Source organism: Magallana gigas, chromosome 2, assembly GCF_963853765.1.
Source record: "Magallana gigas chromosome 2, xbMagGiga1.1, whole genome shotgun sequence".
Taxonomy (NCBI): Eukaryota; Metazoa; Mollusca; class Bivalvia; order Ostreida; family Ostreidae; genus Magallana; species Magallana gigas.
The window spans coordinates 411,022-432,658 of record NC_088854.1 but is presented as its reverse complement, the minus strand read 5'-3'; the positions used below and the strand labels follow the sequence as shown (position 1 = coordinate 432,658).

At 34.6% G+C, this 21,637-nt stretch overlaps 3 protein-coding genes and 1 long non-coding RNA gene across 4 annotated transcripts; 1 reads left to right on the top strand and 3 right to left on the bottom strand.

Moving 5' to 3' along the window:
• Positions 1-8,360: 8,360 nt before the first annotated feature.
• LOC136272611 (low-density lipoprotein receptor-related protein 8-like) lies at positions 8,361-12,485 on the top strand. Its single transcript, XM_066074377.1, has 4 exons — positions 8,361-8,512; positions 10,606-11,050; positions 11,144-11,396; positions 11,804-12,485. Exons 1-4 carry the CDS (start codon positions 8,449-8,451, stop codon positions 11,834-11,836), a joined length of 795 nt encoding a protein of 264 aa, XP_065930449.1. The 5' UTR covers positions 8,361-8,448; the 3' UTR covers positions 11,837-12,485.
• A 2,203-nt stretch (positions 12,486-14,688) lies between these two features.
• Positions 14,689-16,521, bottom strand: LOC136272601 (uncharacterized). Its single transcript, XM_066074352.1, has one exon. It carries the CDS (start codon positions 16,519-16,521, stop codon positions 14,689-14,691), a length of 1,833 nt encoding a protein of 610 aa, XP_065930424.1.
• Positions 16,522-16,698: 177 nt separating this feature from the next.
• LOC136272600 (uncharacterized) lies at positions 16,699-17,736 on the bottom strand. Its single transcript, XM_066074350.1, has one exon. It carries the CDS (start codon positions 17,734-17,736, stop codon positions 16,699-16,701), a length of 1,038 nt encoding a protein of 345 aa, XP_065930422.1.
• Positions 17,737-20,119: 2,383 nt separating this feature from the next.
• Positions 20,120-21,423, bottom strand: LOC136272612 (uncharacterized). Its single transcript, XR_010710572.1, has 2 exons — positions 21,228-21,423; positions 20,120-20,701 (listed from the first exon to the last, which is right to left on the bottom strand). It is a non-coding gene; the product is annotated as an uncharacterized lncRNA (long non-coding RNA).
• Between the last annotated feature and the right edge of the window lie 214 nt (positions 21,424-21,637).

Below are 21,637 nucleotides of genomic sequence, written 5' to 3'. Positions count from 1 at the left end.
TTTCAGGGATTGTAGATGAATGTATGTAACTGTACCCCCATGCTTCCACTGATGAAAATTGCTAAAGGCCTCAAAGCTCGCCTGAACCTGAAAATTGGCACCAAATTTTTTCACGAAATTTTTGCACATTTTCTGTGATATCTTTTGATGTATAAATATTTTGTTAAAACATGTAATGCAAAAGTTGTTTCAAATTACACGGGCTTTCGTTTGATATCAAGAAAAAAAGGGCTGGCCCCTCAAATTAGGGGCCAAGAGGGCTGTAAAGTCTTCTTACAATAACTCTTTACTGAATAATAATTTGTTATTATTTATAGAAGCAAAAATGTTCATTGTTGGGCTGTTTATGTATACAGTACCATACTTAGGTCATATGTTACGTAATAAGGGGTTTCAAGGGGCCAGAAATTCAAAATTTTGATCATTAATATATGAAAAAGGAGAAATATTTTGAAAAGCAATGTAGAACAAAAGTTGCTTAAAATAATGTTCTGTACAATATGCCACCTTAAATTTTTTTGTTCATGACCCCATTTAGGAGATAAAGGGCCGGCCCCTAAAACACATTCATAAAGATATCCTAAGAACAATTAACATTTCGTGAACCTTTGTTGAACAAAATATTTTTTTTATTTGCAAGACCTTTCATTTGATATCAAGAAAAAGGGGCTGGACCCTCCAATTAGGGGTCAAGAGGGGTCTTAAATCTTCTTACAAGAACTCTTTACTGAACAATAATTTGTTATTAATTATAGGAGCAAAAATGTTCATTGTACAGCTGTTTATCTATACAGTATCATACCTTCGTCATATATTACGTAATTAGGGGTTTCAAGGGGCCAGAATTTAAAACTTTGATCATTAATATCTGAAAAAGGAGAAATATTTTTAAAGGGAATGTAGAACAAAAGTTGTTCAAAAAAAGGTTCTGAACAATATGAAACCATAAATTTTGTTGTTAGTGGACCCGGTAAAGAGTTAAAGGGTCGGCCCCTAAAATACAGTTGTTTAGATATCTCGATAACGGTTAACCATTCATGAACATTTGTAGAACAAAATATGTTTATATTAGCGAGACTTTTAATTTGATATCAAGAAAAAGGGGCTGACCCCTCAAATTAGGGACCAGAAGGGCTATTAAGTCTTTTTATAATAACTCTTTTCTGACCAATAATTTGATATTAATCATAAAACAACAAAGGAGCTTTTATTAAGCTAAATTTAAAACTGAAATCCGTTTTAAAATCAGACGATGCATTACAAAAATATTGGGATTTAAATATTGAGTTTTCCGGAAATTTTGATTCCACGTTCTTGGTTAAGAAAATAGAGTTATGTTCAAAGTAAAATTAACTCGTACCAAAAATAATTGTTAAGTCGTACTTGAACACATTCGGATTTTTTTGTTAAGTCGTTCTTGAAATCAGAAAGGTTTTTGTTAATTCGTACTTAAAATCATTCGGATTTTGTTAAGTCGTACCAGGAATAATTCGATTTTTTTCATCTTTTTATTATCGTTACTCTTGTTATTGGTTAAAGAGCTCTGCTTCTTACAGGAACTTCCAGCTTTACTTCCGACATTAACGGAAGACCCACTCGTTGCTTTGCAACGAGCTTTGCTCTAGTCTTATTATTCTTTTTATTCTTTTTTTGTCTTACAAATTTTGTGCAGGCGATTTCTCGAAGATGGCTCATTCGATTTTCTTCAAATTTTGAGGGTTGATGTGTCGGTATCTGAAGTTTGTACCGCCGTTTCAATTTTTTGATAATCACTTCCGGTCGGAAGTTATCGTCCGTTTACGATTTTTAAAAGTCAATTTTGTCGGCTAGAGATCCAAAAAACGAATAGAGATATAGGGCTGAAATTTTCAGTGAAGATAGACATCCACTTAACCTGTTGCAACATGGTCATAAAATCGTCCGCCGTCACTTCCGGTCGTCACCGGAAGGAAAGATAAAAAATCGGTTTTTTCAATTTTTTGCTTTATATATATTTTCTAACGGGTTGATAGAGACTCTTTCACTGATTAAGAATATGTAAAAAAAAATTTAAAATTAAAATTAAGATTGATGCGTTCCCGAGATATAAAGCATCAAATTCCTGAAGCGAGAGTCCGATTAGCTCAGTCGTTACAGTGGTGGACAGTGGTGGACATGTGCCCAGGCAACCTGGCCCCGAGGTTATAAAACTTTCTTGAGTACGGTCTCGTACTCCAAATCGTACTCCGTGCTCCAAACCGTACTCGTACTCAAGGTATCGAGGTTATAAACTTTTTCATACTCATACTCGTACTCCGGCTGAGTACAAAACGGCGATTTTCTGAGTAAGCTATGAAGCTTTCTCAAAGTCGTACTCAAGACATTTAATCTAAATAAAATGCAGTGCAAACATATAATATTGTTCATATTGTAACGTTGCTGTATTATACGCTATAATGTAATCATATTTACATGTATATGATTTAAAATGGAAAGTTTTTACCATTAATGACATAGATATAATGGAGGTAAATTTAAGAGTAAGGGCGAACTGCAACCAAGATTATCAAAATAACTTTTAGATAGTTTGCTTCATTAATTAATGTACATATACATGTAAATCTACATACAAAATACTACCATTGAATAGCTCGACTTTTTAAGAATTCTGTTTTTAGTCAAATACTACCCATACACCCCATCATTTAAAACAAAGAAATCAATGTACATGTATCGTTATTAATCAATTTCAATCAGATGTACTTGCTGGGTCCCTTTTTTTGATTACAGTGAAAATGTAGGTTAGTTCTAAACATTAACAAAGGATGGGGGATGCATAAAAGTCTAAAACTTTCTATTACTTACTTATTAATCAATTATCATTTATTACTAAAACCGATTTGGTTTGACTTTTCCGATCGCGTCGCGTTCAACTTTTTCAGCTACGTCATACATAAACAATACCCGCACCTTAACCACAGTTTTTTCATTGGTGGATTCAGCTTACCGCTGATTGGCTGCTGGTTAACTAAGACTAAATTATGCACGGACAGAACAACAACATATCAGAGAATGAAAAATTCACATGGGTACTCATGACTGTCGAAATTGGGCTATTTTTTGAAAGTGTACACTTGTGATAAAACAATACATACGGTACATTACATATATAGCTGCAGCTCTGTGTATGAATTTTGGGTTAGAAAATATAAAGCTACAGTGCATACAATACTTACATGTACAAAAAAACTTTAAGGCAATTTGCCGCGTATAAAAATAACACTATTTTTGAAAAATATTTACATCATACCATACCACATTTTGTGCAAATAATCCATTTAAATAATTCTTCATTTAGTTTACTACTGTTAATAATTGTAGCTTTACCCGCCCCAAACTTTCTCCTATTGAACAACCTTTAACCGTACTCGGAAAGTGGATCAAGAACTGTATTTTTTATGTATGTAAACAAACCAGTGTTCATGTATGGAGCTGGTGATCGGGGGTTCAGAGACAGGTAAACTAAAGAAATCTGCAGTAAATGGTTTGTGGATATTTAGTATATATATTTACACCGAAAGTGATAGGGCAACAGAAGAGAAACGAATAGGACACTTGCCTAATGAAGACGCACATGTACAAACCTCCTTGCACTCTCCACTTCCGTCTCGTTCTTTCACACCATCGTTCAATACTTTTATTGACTGTCGATTGCCGATCCTTTCGATCGTGTAGAAATCGAGGAATTCATACCTATCACTTTGACTGGCAAGTTAGTAGGTAATACATGTGCATTATACATTTACGGTATTTACATGAAATGAACGCTTAGCACATGCAACTTTTAAATATTATATTTTTTATAACGCCGTACTCTGGACCGTAGCTTGAGGCTACTGTATGGTTTAACGCCCGTTTACAGAGAGAGAGAGAGAGAGAGAGAGTTTTGCACAGAATTTAAACATAGGGGATAGTCGATTTTGAATGAATAATATTGGGGGGAAATAAACTGTTTTGAGAAATCCTTCAGCTCTGGCATTGCATAAGCGTATACTGATAACTCGGCCTAAAAATAGGAGTTAACCAATCATATAGTTTTCACAACGGCGGCGTGTATAATTTATGCATGACGTAGCTGACAGAAATGATCGTGACGCTATAGGAAAAGTCAAACCAAATCGGTTTTGATAATATGTTGCATGCCACAAAACTTGAAAAGGGAAACATTTTATAGAATAAGCGGTAAATCAGTGGCGGAGTAAAGGTCGCACCCACCCCCCCCCCCCCCAGCCCTTAAAAAATTGTCCAAATAAAGTTAATTCATACTCCTTCTGGCAAAGAAAATGTACAACTTGCAAGTCTTAATTATCTTTTTTTTAACTTGGGGGATTTCTCTACATTAGACTGGTTTCAATGGTGCAATAGGAAGAAAACGCGTGTGTTCAATGGTGTAACTAAACCTTCCCAGAAAAAAATGTATGTAATCGATTGAAAATACATGTACTACTTGTGATAAAATAGCTTCTTCGCATTTTCATGTGAGAGATGTTTCTCTATATAGCTTAGCTGTGGGAATATTCATCTCTTAAATTATTTTATTTCATTAGCAAGTAACTTTCTAGATAATTTATATAGTTATTTCTTTTTTATCTAAAGTAACCAAATATTTAAGTCAAATGCATTAAAATTAACAAATGTATTTCGAATTTTAAAGATGAATAGGAAAAGGCTTGCTCAAAAATATCAAATGACGTTACTTAAGATTAAAAATGACACAGTACGTGTATATGTAAATTATAAACACACATTTTCAAGCCTTGACTAAGTGAGAAAAACTTAATTAACCATCGATAAAACCCCACAAAAAGGGTTCCAGCAACATTAGTACACAGTTTCCTTGAACACGTTGTTTCGGTTTAACGTGGTCCTCATAGTGGGAATTTCAAAAATATTTCAATTAGTGAATTTTCTTAAACTCTCGTCACATTCCCAAAAATATTGAAATGAGAAACTTTACGTGTGTCCTTGGCTTTTGGCATATGTTCATTGATGCAATTCCAACCCCAACCCCCATCCCACCCCTTCAAGATATTAGATGTTTTTTTCTCACAAGAATTAAGGCAAGTATAGTATGTTGCAATTAAATTGGAATACCCCTATACTTTCTTTAGTGTATACTTTCTGAGTGTGAAAATAAACGGATCTTCTCAGTTTTTTTGTGATTTTCCCAAGTATATGTTTCTATTTTTGAATTAAACTCTTCCTGTTTTTCCTAATACAGGAACTGTTCACTAAATATCTTAAAAGATATCCACTTGGGGGCAGTGACTTTCCAGTTTTGTATTGGCGTCGTTTCTGACCTTTTCCTGACATTTAAAATATCAAAATCGTTAAAAAGCCAGGAAAACTAAAGATATATCGAACTAAATTCTATGTTGAAATACTCTCTTCATATCCGTGTAAATTCTTACTTCTTTCTTTTATATTCATATCGTTCCTTACAATATAATTATACTTAATCATCACATGCATGAATCACTATCTGAGTCTCATGAGAGAGAGAGAGAGAGAGAGAGAGAGAGAGAGAGAGAGATTTGACATAAACACAATTTGTTGATAATTTTACCAATTACACTCGATTTATCGTCTTTGTTGCTTAAAAGTGAAGGATTTTATCTCATTTACTCAAAAATCGGACGGAAGACCCACTCGTTGCTCGCAACGAGAACGATCTAGTTTATGAAAATGTTCTGTTTCATACTCATGTGTTTAAGTAATGTAATCATTTACTTAATTATTCTGTATTGACATCATACATTATAATTTATTTATTATATTTAACCATTTACAAACACATACATATTCAGTTTAAGTAATGTAATCATTTACTTAATTATTCTGTATTGACATCATACATTATAATTTATTATATTTAACCATTTACAAACACATATATATTCAGTTTAACATAAATGTACATAAAACAAAATTTGTGTAAAATAATGTACTGTGTAAAATATGTTCCTGTGTTAAAATTAAGTGGCTTAAGTCATCGACAGAGCCTACTCAGAGAGGCTGAGAAGTAACTGCTTATTTGTTTTATGCAGATTGTAATGATATTTTTAACATTTCTTTTAAATACATGTACAATTGGAAATAAAAGCTAATGTATCCCATCGGTATTCTTCCTAATTACTTGGCAATGATCTATATCCTTCTCCAGTGAAATCCAATTCCCTGTTTTAGAATATAGGTGATTGAATTGTGTTCAAAATGCAATGCATGATTTGAAGTCTTGCATTTTTATCCCTTTGGTTTTCAAAGATTGCTAATCTGATGCCTATAATTTAATAATCAAGCGATATGCAACATCTTTTGTCGGTATTAAATATGTAAAATAGTATTGATTTTTTTGATAAGGTAATCATATGTCAGTTTATGACATTCTTTAGCTACTGCTACTTTTTATAACAACCCCTTGTTGTGCACAATCAGGTACGGTGTCACCTTTCTTCAGCCATTAAAGCGTCCCAAATTCCTAGATTTTAAACCTCCTTTACCAAATAATTTCCTGGGAAATATTGATTCCAATGTTTTAAGAGGAAATCATAATTTTATTTTTGAGATACTTCTGCAGTGGAACGTATAGAGCTACTTTTTATAAAGTTTTAAGACAGTGTTTGCACAAGATATCGAAACTGTTCGCTAACTTCTAAATATATTTTTACAAAACATCCAATTAACAATATTATCATAGAAGTAAATTTTCATTAGAATATGAAAACCTTTTTAGAGTTTAAGGTATCTGATTGTGACTTTTTTTTAACCTACGGTGTGTTAAGTAGAATACAATGGTGACTATGAAAAACGTGTTTCAAAATATGCTTATTTTTTACCTTCAAAAGTATGTAAAGTATCACTGTTTAAACTCCTATCAATCAGTTTCCATATAATTAAAGATGATCTGATCTGCACGAGCTGCTGGTATACAGCTATCCATTAACGGGATATAAGCTTGCAGGCGTGGCCCGCTTTCTCATATGCTTAATTGCCGTCTGTGCGGATATTCAACTAAATCAGACCCGGTCTCTAACATTGTGTAACGATAACAACAAAGTATCAACTTCAAATTATAAGACGAATATTAGGATAGTTATAATATGATTTGCATACTGTACAGCAGGTTTCAATCGCTGTCGGAAAAGATCGCAAATTTCCTTCATTTTGCAGAAACACTTATTTTTCTGGGTTCATTATCAAAATATTTTTTGTTGAAAAACAATTGAAGTGATATCTAATGAAATGATTTTCGATGAAAACCCTCCAGTTTTTATAATATCACTTTCAATTTTTTTTAATATTACAGTTTATTTCAGTAGACCCACTTATTATTATGGAATGATTGCTTCTGTCAATTGCGTTTTACACCTTTATTATGTATCAGACACTCATAAATAGATCGTATAAATCCACTGTGCCCCCAAATTACTTTGAAATATCCTGTTAGCACTAGCCAGACAGGAGAAGTCACGCCTCATTGCATTGTTTATGCAACAGGAAGAATGTGGTTAAAAAATAAAAAAAAGTTCTTAAATAATCGTTGTGGTTTATTTGATTAATCTATTTGATAAAATTATCAAATACGAACTTATTTATGTATGCCCAGTTAAATTTCCTAGTAGTCAAAACCGGAGGTAGAGGGAAAATATGGAGTCAATTCAGCTAATTGGAAGGATTTTGGTTGATCATGCAATTTTTTCCAGCTAGCAATAGGTAATTTTAGCAATAACCATGTTCGGTTATCATCACAATTTTTCCTAATAGAATAACTATTACATCAATCAGGGTCAACTATACTCGTATGCTAATCAAACGGGTCAACCACGTATTTTGTGTTGTGTGTTTTCATGATAAGGTAAATGATATAAGTTAATCCGATTTTTTCATCATTATTATACTCAAATAATTGTTTACAAGATGTTAAATTCGCGGAATTTTTTACTTCAGCGAATATATTGAAAAATTTACTTCGCAAGTTAGTTTTCTGCACGCATTAATCCTAAGTCAGTGATAGTTTAATTAATTGAATTATTGTCCGTTTGTTGAAAAGTAAAGTATCATGACCTGAACGTTTTGTTACTGTCAGATAATTTTATTCATTTGTATGGTTCCCCAGAACAACTCGACAACTTTCCATGACAATAACCCAACAGCGATTTTTTTTTTCAAGTGGGAATTTTCCTAAGAAGAACCCTTCAATTTCATTTTTTTTTGTTTAGAAAAACTATGAAAAGGACTCTTACACTGTCTCTATTGACAAGTGCTTTCATTGTTGGTACAATTAGAAATACTTCTAGTTTTCATTTTAATTTCCTCGCGTTTAGAAACCACTTCCTTGTTTCGGCGTATCATATAAATGCTTTTTTGTTGAACAATTCCCATTGAAAATTTCCACATTGAAAAGGAAAGATGCTGGAATCAAGGATAACATTTGTTTTGAAACTTTTGATACTGTTGGAATACGTCTGTTTTGGTAAGATTTAAAATGATATATCACCACTCCAAAGAATGTATTGCATGATTCTTTTCTGAAAGATAACGATATTTTCTGATACTTTATCAAGTTTCAATTCTTTATTTTATAAAATGAACAGAACGGCTGGGTAAGGCTAAACGATTATCTAAGCGGATAGTAATGATTTTGATAATAAAGTCTTAGAGGATCCATCACATCACCGCTTGATTTTTTAAGACGTTTGAAAGTTCTCTTATCATTTTAATCTCAATCACAAAATAGTTTTTGACCTATTATTTACTCATGCAAACATAAAAACGTATTTCTGTAATAACAGTCCAATACTAAATATTCCATCAAATATTGTTTTGAGCTGTTATTACCCGACATATCACCAAAATCACACCAAAAGTAACATAAAGCGTTATTTTATCGCAATTCTTGGATTTAAAATTAAAATTCAAATTAAATAAAGCACAGGCATTGATTTTTGTATAGTTTAGTATAGTACAGTACGGTACAGTATAGTATACAGTTGTTGACTGGGGTCGAGGGCAACAGTTTGCGAGCCGGTCCGACAGATCAACTGTTGCCCGAGACACAGTCAACAACTGCTTTGTTATACCCCTTCTAATCAATAACACGTTTTCGCAGAATGTGACGTCAACGGTCAACAGTCTTTTTTAACAGTCGATTTTAACAGTTCCATTCAAACAGTTCCAGCCCAACAGTCAAAATGCTGGACTTTTTTTCGTATAGAGTTATAAAGTAACTGTTTTACAGGGGTAAAACAATACATCATAGTATATTGTTATATTCCGTAGATTATTTTAGCTATATAACTATATGTAGACAAAATTGTCAATAATTGTAATATTATCTCGTCCGCAACATATTGACCAGTCGTTTTTTTACAACATTGACTGGCTAATATAATATTTGGAGAAATGTCCCTCTATTCCATCAATCGCCGGTGATTCGTTGATTTGTTGATTAGCACCCAATGGACAAAATATTGCCCGACGCGAAGCGAACCAGTCAATAATAGCATAGTATAGTTTATTAGTGTATACCTATTTACTGGCTATGAGGACGATAGCACGTTTATTGTCCCCAAGACAGCAACTATTTCACGAGGCGAAGCCAAGGGAAATAGTTGCTGTCGAGGGGGAAAATAAACTTGCTATCGTCCGAATAGTCGGTATATAAGTATTTTTTAAAACCGAAGAAAGCTTTATTTGTCGGCGATGCAGAATTTCTTGATGATAAACAAATCAAAGTTATCGGACTTTGAATTTCATGTAGCAATCGGATAACGTCAGAGTTGTTCCGAGTTTTAAAACCAGGGAAATCGAATGCCGCCGATGAATAATTGAATAATGACTATTCACCATAAGCAGATAGCACGAAGACTATATCACGGTTAGATAAAATAGGATGTTTTTTTCGTTGTAATTTAACATAGAAAATATTAACAGAGGATTCAAAAACGAAATTCCATTTTAAAAATACGAAGCTACACAAGACCGGAAGTAAATGAGAATTACTTATCAAGAAGACGTTTACCATAGGCTACCGTACTTAAGGCTAAGGTAGTAGTGCTTACTCAGATACACCGAGGCATCATCTTGTAATTATTATATCAGAGATGTGATGGGAGGAAGGAACAGTAATTCTTTTACATAATATCAAACAGAAAAGCTTTTTTTCTGCAAAACTCATTTTCATAATGTTTATATATTTTACTCCAGTTTGATTGAATTAAAAGAAACATCATTTTGTTCTTTAGTCAAATAATAGCAATATTTGTACTTAAAAGTTCTTTATCAGAACATGTCGTTCAAAATAACAGAAGTGTATTCATATGTATTTCATTTGTTCAGCTACCAAACAAGGAGGAGTAATCTTATACCTGACAAAATACTATCTATATAACTCTAAGTGTAAATTAATTTTTAAAAAAATAAAGTTGCAAACTCTATAATAAAAGAAATTGTTAATTCAAAGTTATTTGCAAAGGACAACGATTCAGATTATCTAACTTTTAAAAAAAATAATGCAACTGATGTAATAAATAATATAAAAGAATAACTAACATTATGCATTCTCAGGTGTTCTAGGAGCTAAAGGTCTGATTCTTGGCGTGCGGAACCCTGCATCGTTTACAACTATAACAGATATTCCAAAAGATTCTGCGAATCCCTTCAGGAATGCTACTTTACAACTTTATCCTTCAACCTCGCAAATAACCAGCCTTTCCTCTGATACGAAGAAAGCAGTCGTTTTTGCAGCAATAGGGGAGACAATTTATATTTATCATAATTTTTCTATTTGGCAAAATGTTTCTGCAAAATTTTCAGTTCAGTTTAGAGGCAAGTCAGCAGCAATTGGACAGATTGCATTTGACTTTGTGTCAAATAATCTGTATTGGTGTGACTCCCTACTTAACTGGATTGCCATGAAACCAGCTTACAATTACAACAACACGTTCTATAAAGTCGTTGTTGAACAAGATTTGATTCAACCTGAAGGACTGGCGTTAGATCCGGTGGACAGGTAAAACGTGTTTCATAGTTTATATTTACGAATAAATAGTGGTACTTTTTAATGCAAACTAGGAAATGTATTTTTAAACATCTTTGTTAACAGATTTATGTTCTTTTCCGATAATAATCCCAATTCCCGAATTGAAAAAGCTTCTTTAGACGGCCAAGATAGAGTTGTGATTGTTCACAAGGGACTTTCAAGAGTTCTCGCCCTTACCGTGGATCCTGACAATAATAAACTGTATTGGGCAGATTTTGGCAGACAAACTCTGGAGGGTTGTGATTACGACGGAGCAAATAGGAGGGTGATCAGGCGTATGAACTCGGTTTCCATAACAGGCTTAACATACTTTCAGGTGTGTATTATTGGGGTTTTTATTGTTTAATTTACATTCCCAAGATAGGACGTATAAGGTTTGAATACCGGAAGTAAAAAATACTTTATATGCATACACCACTTAAATTGTTAAAATTGTCTAATTGGCTTTTACATGGTTGCGCTTCTACTTATAAATTTGACCTATATAACATGGAATTGACGCAGTTCCACAGTGAGTGTATATCAAAAGATGTAATGATAAGATGAAATTCTCCTAAAGTGCTACAAAAAGTCTGCAAAAATCAAAATTGAAAAATATTCCTAATATCCACCAAAGAGAGTATTATAATCATATTTTCCTTTTTTATAGGCATGGTCAGTATATTCCTTATGAGTGTTCTTAACATTTATCATAAATAACTATTCATATATATTCGTATTTAGGACCGTGTGTTGGCGCCTGATATGAGTGAATAGTCATGTACCGTGGCAGCTATTACGCTACCTCTTTATAAAGAAAATAATCCATTCTTATGTTGACGTTTCTGAACTTTTTGCATTGTCTGCAAAATTGATTAATATCTCAAAGTTTGAGTTTTATCCTAAGGGAAAGTTCAAAGTAATGGAAGAGCTACAATACTGCATTTTTATTTTTGCTTGTGACTTTGAACTTTAACAGTGTTGAACTTATATGACGTCAAAAAGTCATTATTTAACCTTCAACCTCCCCGTCAGTGAAACAGTGATTAGATGTTGTAGCTTTTCATACACTTTAAAAACAAAAAGAAATGTAAATACTCTTAGATTGGACATAAACATTTGACAAGTGTCGGTTATGTATATTTAAACAATAAAATTCTTTCTTTGGTGATTCATGATGCGGTAACTAGTTCACGAAGCATTAACAAATCTATTGTGTAAATAAATTATTTGAAAGTTTGTTAAATTATAAAAACATATGTTATTTTTTAAGGTGACATTTCTTATTTTGATCTGTTCAGTTTATTATCGGGTAGGGATATACATCGACGTCCCTCTCATCAGGCATTAAGGAAAGGTGAATCGTGAAAGTGCATGCAAACAATGTATGCTTCTTGTATATAAATCTATCTATTTATATGTTGAAATGTTCGTTTTTTGAATTCTTTGTTTTCAAACTACTGGGTACTGTAAATGATGCAATACTAATGTATTTACGTAGAATATATTACGCTGCATTGTGTAGCAATACTTTTACAGTAATCGCTTTCTAACGCATTGCAGAGAAAGACAAAAGTAACTCGCGTAAATTTTTGTTAAAACTTTACGCTCAAAATCATGCTTAAATGTTTTACCTTCCATAACAATAAAAAGTTATGTTGTAATGAAACGTGGTGATAACGAACAGTGTTTAAAATCAAAATTCCGAAGGAAAAATACAAATCAGTAGCAGAGCAAACACAAACTTCTTATTAAATTAGAGGTAGGATCAGGTGCCATGAAGAAGTGAGCATCCTCTGCTGACCGGTCACATCCACCGTGTGCTCTTGGTCTTAATCGGTAAAACGGAAAAAATTGTAGACAATTAGGTGAGCAATTATGGTCTAACAATAAAAATGAAAATGGTCAGTCGGTATGCGATCCAGATCCAAGATTGTATTTGCTGAAAAGGTCACTGTATCGACCATAGAACTTACTGTCGCCGGGTGGCTTTGCTGCTACTAAATAAGAACTTCAGTAAGTTTACAATGCTTTTATTCACGTGTTAATTGACAAATAGATTTCCAACTTTTCCATAGACTTTAAATAAAAGGTACAAAATGGGATCTGAAATATAAATGAAATGATAAATACACAAATAACATTATTTTACTCATACTTGCATTTTACTGCACATTATTTTACTCAATACATTTTTTCTGTATTTACAATTATATTTGAACATTTTGCTGTACATATCTTTACTACTTCACTACATATACTTTACTTCATTAGACTCGTAAACGTTCTTTACTTTAATATACTTGTGTACTACATAAATACATTTATCTAACGGCAAATACTACACACTTTGCTCTATAAATATATACAACATACAACATATGTGTACATTGCAACTGTACTGGCCAGTGAAATGAGGAAACTTTGGTCACTTTTGTAAATGCGTCTTTATTTTATTTTGGAGGGTGACAAAACATGTAAGATGTATTACGAATCAATAGACGTATGAAGTATGACATATGACGAATGACGATTTACTACAAAAAAATAGAGAAAAAATATTGTAAATAAACTAATTCAAAAACACACACATACAAATTCATCCTAGCAAAGTTGACAATGATGAAACGTATGACTATCAGATATATCAGTACAACCTAATTCAATTAATCACAATAAGATATGCATCTAGATATATAAATCTGAAATGCTCTAGCAAAGTTTGGCGACAGAAAAATGTAAAGAGGCATAACTCTAGACAACTAAATGATATTATACATATTGCAAATGGAGTTACCTCCCGTAATATATCAATTATAAACCTAACATAATCCAGCGAAGTTGCACACATGCCTCATGATTACATATAAGTACCTCCATATAGCTTTATCAATGTATCATTAATAATGACCTTGAAATATCCATGCATATACATAAATAGTAACTTTATACCTACACTAAAGTATAAAAATTATCAAATGTACTGTAATATAATTCTACTGCACAATGTACATATTTATGCATTGGAAAACATTCTAAAAATATACATATTATAACACTCACCAATTAAGTAGTTTCCTCCAGTAAAAGTACATTCAGTACAAAATGATTGTAAACATGAGCCCGCCTCACACAAGTTCACGGGCTCTACACACAAAAATATTGAGCTCAAAAACTGATGACGTCACATCATAGGTATGACTAACTGCAGTACCAGCATAGATATGACTCATTACAGTATTGGCGGTAACAACCCAGCCCCCTAATTGTGGAATGAATATGACACAATTACATCGAAAATACTCTACATCATTAAGTTACAAACAACCTAGTTTTTATCAAATTTGTGTCTTGACTAGCAATTGTTCCTAGAAAATGTCAACAATGAACAAACATTCAAGGATCACAAATAATAATACAGAAATTTACACAAGTTCGTAATAATCAAACAGTTCTAGCAATCTCCTTCTAGAATCCAACAGAGTTTATCGACGGGGCGGATCAGAATATTTGTCGCAGTTTTAACTTTAACTTGTCGCACAAGTCCATTGCAGTCCGGTATAGTTTCACAAATAATGCCCATAGGCCACGAATTTCTCGGAGAATTAGAATCGACTATTAACACAACATCACCAATTTGCAAGTTCCGTTTGATTTCGTGCCACTTCTGTCTTTCTTGAAAAAAGCGGTAGGTATTCCCGTACCCATCTATGCCAAAACAGGTTTGCCATATATTGAACTTGTCTCCACCGTCTTCTGTGATAGATGTCGTCCTTATCAAAAACTCCTGGAGGCAAGTTCGGCTTCCGCTTCATTAAGAGCAAATGGTTTGGTGTAAGTGGTTCCAAATCAGAGTGGTGATCTGTATTCTTCGTGATCGGTCGATCGTTGATCATACATTCGATTTCACACATCAGGGTATTAAGTCCTTCGTCGTCCAAGGTCAATTCCCTTAGAAGGCTGTTCATGGCCTTGCGAATAATTCGAATGATTCTTTCCCACACTCCACCATGATGTGATCCAGCTGGTGGGTTAAACTGCCAGTCTACATTCTTCTGTAACATTGACTTTTGAATCTGGTGTTGATTCCATTCCTGTATGGATCGGGCAAGTTCACGTTCGGCACCAACAAAATTAGTTCCATTATCAGAACGTATCTTTGTAACTTGTCCCCTTCTGGCAATAAAGCGTCGCAAGGCATTTATGTAAGAATCAGTGTCCAATGAAGCTGCTACTTCCAAATGTACAGCTCGACTTGCCAAGCAGGTGAATATTACGCCATAACGTTTCACACGACTTCTCTTTTGTTTTACTTCGAACGGTCCAAAGTAATCGACCCCTACTCTGCTAAATGGTGGTACATCTGGAACGATACGATCCTTTGGTAGATTTGCCATCTTCTGCTCTTCAACTTTCGACTTGAATCGTCTACATGTAACACATCTTGATATCAGCTTTCTGATGGCTGACGGAGCATGAATAATCCAATACTTTTCTCTTAACTTTGCCAACATATGGTTTCTACCACTATGCATCAGTTCTTGGTGAATTTGTCTAAGAATGATAGTTGACACATGATGATCTTTGGTCAGAATAATTGGGTGTTTCATTTCTGCTGAAATACTTGACTGGTGTAGTCGACCGCCAACACGTAAAATTCCATCATCCAAAAATGGATCCAAGTTCCTGATTCGACTTCTACGATTCACATGAGAGTTTCCTGAAGCAAGAGCATTGATTTCTGTGTCAAATTCTTGTTGTTGAATAAATTTCAATATTGACTTTTCTGCCTCTTTAAGGTCTTGGTGCGATAGAACACTCTTATCACATGATTCTTGTAATATTGGACTAGAATTGAGTCTTTTCATGTTCACACGCCTTAACAATTCTTTCCGCACTTTCAGAATCCATGCCACTGTTCGTTTCAACAAGTACCAGGAAGAATAATGTTGCATCAACTTGTTAACACACTCTGTAGAATTGTCTGAATTCTGTTGTTCTGCGATGACTGCTCTGACGGTAACTCTTTTCACCTCTGGGTCATTGTCCAATAATTCTGTATCAGCGATCTCCATTGGATGTTTGGGCCACTGATCCTCTGGTTCCAATAAAAAACTAGGGGCCTTGATCCAGTTTTCTTGCATGATAAGGCTGTTGGCCGATATACCTCTTGATGCGTAATCAGCTGGGTTGACTTTCGTGTTAATGTATCTCCAATTGCTTGGCTGCGATCCTTCATGTATCACTGCTAGTCTGTTAGCAACGAAAGTATGAAATCTTGCTATTATGTTCTGAATATAACGTAATACTGCCATACTGTCGGTCCAGAATACAACGCGATCGATGGGCATGTCTAGCTCGGTCAGTACCATCTTGTTGGTTTTGACGGCTATTGTAGCTGCCGTCAACTCCAGTCTTGGAATGGTTGTCTGTTTGAGTGGTGTAACACGAGAATTTCCCATGATGAAAGAACAATGACGTTCTCCGTCTGTATTCTCCAGTAGTAAGTAGGACACTGTACCATATCCTGTTTCGCTTGCGTCAGAAAAGTGATGTAACTGCGCAATGACTGGATCGAATCCAAAGGGCTTGATACACCTGTTCACTTTGAAGTCTTCTAGTTTCTGGAGGTCCTGGTACTAATGATTCCACTGAATTACGTTGTCATCTGGAATTCTATCGTCCCATCCTAATTGCATCTTACAAAGTTCTTGAAGGATACATTTGGCCTTGAGTACAAATGGAGCCAAAAATCCTGATGGGTCATATACACTACTGACCATCGACATAATTCCTCGTCTGGTAAGCGGTTGTTTGTTCAATTCCAGCTTGAAGTTGAAGAAATCAGACTCGACGCACCACTGGACTCCAAGGGCTCTTTCAATCGGCAAAGTATCATTATCTAGATCTAAAGTCTTAACTTCTTTAGCTCTCTCTGACACAGGTATTGAGTTCATGACATCTCGACTGTTGCTTATCCACTTTGAAATGTGAAAACCACCTTTGTCTAAAAGCCTTTGTAAGTCTTTCACTAAGATTACAGCCTCGTTCACAGATTTGATAGATTTAAGACAATCATCTACGTAGAAGTTTTTGAGAACGGTGTTAACAGTCTCTTCTCTGAAATATCCTTTCCAATCCTGAGCTGTTTTTCGAAGACAAAAGTTGGCACAACTAGGTGAAGATGTTGCACCAAACAAATGCACAACCATTTGGTATTCAGTTACACTTTTCGAAGGATCTCCATCTTTCCACCATAGGAATCGAAGAAACGAAGCATCCTGAAGAGGTACACGCACTTGGTAGAACATGCTGTCAATATCACCCATTACAGCTATCTCTTCCTCCCGAAATCTGATCAGAGTTCCAATAAGTGTGTTTGTCAAGTTAGGGCCTTGTAACAACTGATCATTTAGTGAAGTTCCCTTGAACTTGGCTGCACAATCGAATACAACACGCAGTTTATTCTTCTTGGGATGAAATACACCATGATGCGGCAAATACCACACACTTCCATCGTTTTGTTGTAGGTTCTCAGTAGGAATTTGTTGTGCGTAACCTTTACTGATAATTTTGTCCATAAATGCTTTATAACTGTCACAAAATTCAATGTTGTTTTCAAATTTTCGGGATAATGAAATCAGTCTCTGTTCTGCTTGTTTTCTGTTGTTAGGCATTGTAACAGTTTTAGATTTGAAAGGTAAGTCAATGGTATAATGTCCATCCTCAAAATGAACTGACTTTTTTACCAATTCTAGGAAAGTTTTATCTTCCTTTGACGGCTCTGGAACATCATCGATCGCGCGCTCACAAAAGTCATCATTAAACTGGTATCTTATCTGTTCTTCTTATCTTGCATCAATGCGATTGACCGTGACGAATGTGTTGAAAATGCCATTTTCTGGAACTGTGTCGATTGGTCCATTGATTACCCATCCAAGGATAGTCTTCAAAGCGAATGGACCATTGTCATTACTAGGAATTATGTCCCATGGTTCTATCGCTTTAGGAACATTGACACCGATTAACAAACCGATATCACTATCTATTGGTATTCTGTCAATGTGAATGTCACTTAAATGCGGCCATCTTTGAAGGTCCTCCAGTGAAATTATGTCTTTCCTGGACACAGGTAATTCTGGTTGTGTGTAAATAAGAGGAAGATCTATTGGATTGTCACCATTCACGTCAGTTATTTCAAGTCCAGAGAGAATATAACAATTTTCTGTCTTCTGTTGTCCCATGGTTGTCAGATTTAACAAAGTCTTTTTGCCTTCAATGTGAAGTAAGTTTGCTATTTTCTCTGTACAAAAAGTTGCTGTACTCCCTGAATCCAAGAAAGCATATGTATAAATGTATTTGTCACTATTGTTTCTTGATTTCAGTCGCACTGGTATAATTGTAAGCGCTTGCCTCACAAGTTCCCCAGCCCCCATATGCGCTGCCGAAGACACAGATGCTGAAGGTACAGATAATCTGTTGTTGTTCTGGTCCGGAGGTTCAAAGCTCTGTCGAGGATCCAAGTGGAGTATAGAAGGATGACATCTCTTACAATGAATACAAAATGACTTGCGTTGACAAACTCCCTTCTGGTGTCCAGATTTTAAACAAGAAAAGCACAGTCCTTTCATTTTTAAAACTGCATATCTGTTTTTCAGAGGAAGTTTCATAATGTTCTTGCACTCTTCCAAGGAATGTGACGAACCTTCACAATAGATGCATGGTTTCACAAAAGCACAAAATTTTGGTTTGTATTGAACAGCAGCTGTGTGATTTTCTGTAGATGAATGGGACTCCATAGTTTTTGTAGCAAAGTTCCGGCTCGGTCTTGAAAATGTGTTCACTTTTTCATTCTGTCGTTTTGGTGCACTTGAACTAGAATTCATGACTTCTTTTCCATCGATAGGGTCATTCGCCTTTTTTTAGCTTCTTTGCGGACGAAGTTTACCAAGTTTTGAAATGTAACAGCTTCTTTTCTGTCCTTAAGCTCATACACCACATTTCGCCACTTTTCATGTAAGTAGAATGGTAGTTTCCTAATTAGAAGTTTCATGTTTTCTGAGTATTCTAGAACTCGAGCACTGTTTACGTTATTTACAGCAAATTGACACTCGGTTAAGAATATTGCATAAGAGTCTAATGCCTTCGAATTGTCTGGTTTAATTGCTGGCCAATCCAACGCCTTCTTGACGTAAGTATGAGCCACAACATCCTGATCACCATATCGATCCTTAAGTTCATCTAAAGCTTGTAGGTATCCTCTTTCTGCATCCAAATGTGAATATCCAGTTACTATTCTGTTAGCTTCACCACTGGTAAATTGAAGAAGAACGTTCAAGCGCTCTTCATATGAACTGGTGTTAGCGCACACTTTGGTGTTGAACTGTCGGATAAATCTTTGGTAGTCCATTGGATTTCCTTCAAACTTTTGAATGTCAGCTTTAGGTTTGTTGAGCTCTCTTGCAACTGTAAATAGATCATATGTGTTGTGGTGATTTTCTGCAGTTGTAAACGTTGGCTCTGACAGATGAGAAAAAACTTGAGTCTGTGGTTGACGACTTGTTGCATAACTTGAAACAGGCACATATGGTGTACTGTGGCGTGTTATTGTTGGCACATATGGAATACCAGGTGTCATTGTACATGTGGATCTGTTAATGTGGTTAACTGTTTCACATGTTGGTAATGGTCTTGAAACAGACGAAAACACCGGTGCATATGGACTCAACTTTGACTGCTTTATAGATGTAGACACATGCATGATGGGATTATGTATTGATGTTGTCACTGTTGATAAAGGCAGATGAATGTCACCCACGGCCTCTGACAGACGTCCCACTTCCAGATCGGTTTTTCAAGTTGTTCGATTATTTTAGTTCTCTCATCACATATTTTTAAAGCTGTCTTTATATCCAGTTCTTCTTCCTTCAATTTCAACTGTAATTTGGCCTCTTCTATCTGTTTTTTCTCCTGAAATGATGCCGCTCTGGCCTCTAATTCCGCTTTTCTCTGACTTTCCTCCAACTTCGCTTGCGAATAACTGCTCTTGCGACTTGCACCAGAACTCACGGAATTGTTATCAATCACAACACTTTTTGAATGTTTCGTAAACCAGTCCTCTACAGAACTTTTCAAATCCATAAGGTATTCATCCCTCTTCTGGAATCTTTCTTCATCGGGGACCTGATCGCTGGGAGAAAGCCAAGCCCGTACTTCATCCTGAGACACTAGAAATTCTTCGTATTTATCGAGCCATTCACTATACGCTCTTCTAATCGTTTCTTTATCCTCTGATGATAATAATAATTTCTGTAAGTTGTCACTAAGTGTCAACAGTATTTTGAAACACCTTTCTCGGTTTTTACTTTTACTTTCCAGGGTAAATTCAGCACCTTTTTGAGTCATTTTCCTGCTTCGTTCACTCCTACGGCACTGTTCTATCTTTTCACCCTCAATCCTCCTCCATCATCTACTTAATTGTAAATATTTGCACTGGCCAGTGAAATGAGGAAACTTTGGTCACTTTTGTAAATGCGTCTTTATTTTATTTTGGAGGGTGACAAAACATGTAAGATGTATGACGAATCAATAGACGTATGACGTATGAAGTATGACATATGACGAATGACGAATGACGATTTACTACAAAAAAATAGAGAAAAAATATTGTAAATAAACTAATTCAAAAACACACACATACAAATTCATCCTAGCAAAGTTGACAATGATGAAACGTATGACTATCAGATATATCAGTACAACCTAATTCAATTAATCACAATAAGATATGCATCTAGATATATAAATCTGAAATGCTCTAGCAAAGTTTGGCGACAGAAAAATGTAAAGAGGCATAACTCTAGACAACTAAATGATATTATACATATTGCAAATGGAGATACCTCCCGTAATATATCAATTATAAACCTAACATAATCCAGCGAAGTTGCACACATGCCTCATAATTACATATAAGTACCTCCATATAGCTTTATCAATGTATCATTAATATTGACCTTGAAATATCCATGCATATATATAAATAGTAACTTTATACCTACACTAAAGTATGAAAATTATCAAATGTACTGTAATATAATTCTACTGCACAATGTACATATTTATGCATTGGAAAACATTCTAACAATATACATATTATAACACTCACCAATTAAGTAGTTTCCTCCAGTAAAAGTACATTCAGTACAAAATGATTGTAAACATGAGCCCGCCTCACACAAGTTCACGGGCTCTACACACAAAAATATTGAGCTCAAAAACTGATGACGTCACATCATAGGTATGACTAACTGCAGTACCAGCATAGATATGACTAATTACAGTATTGGCGGTAACAGCAACAGTACACATACTTTTGCTTTCTATTAAATAGTTTTCATATGAGCAAATACTCATTATCACACTTTACTTCCAAATACTTCTACAATACTCACGGAAAATATAAAACAAGGTTATCTGGCCATTTTAGCAATAAATACGGCGTTAATCCGTCTCAATAAAATAAAAAAAAACTTACCTAGAATATTTGGACTCTGGTCAGTAATATCCAAAGTTCTT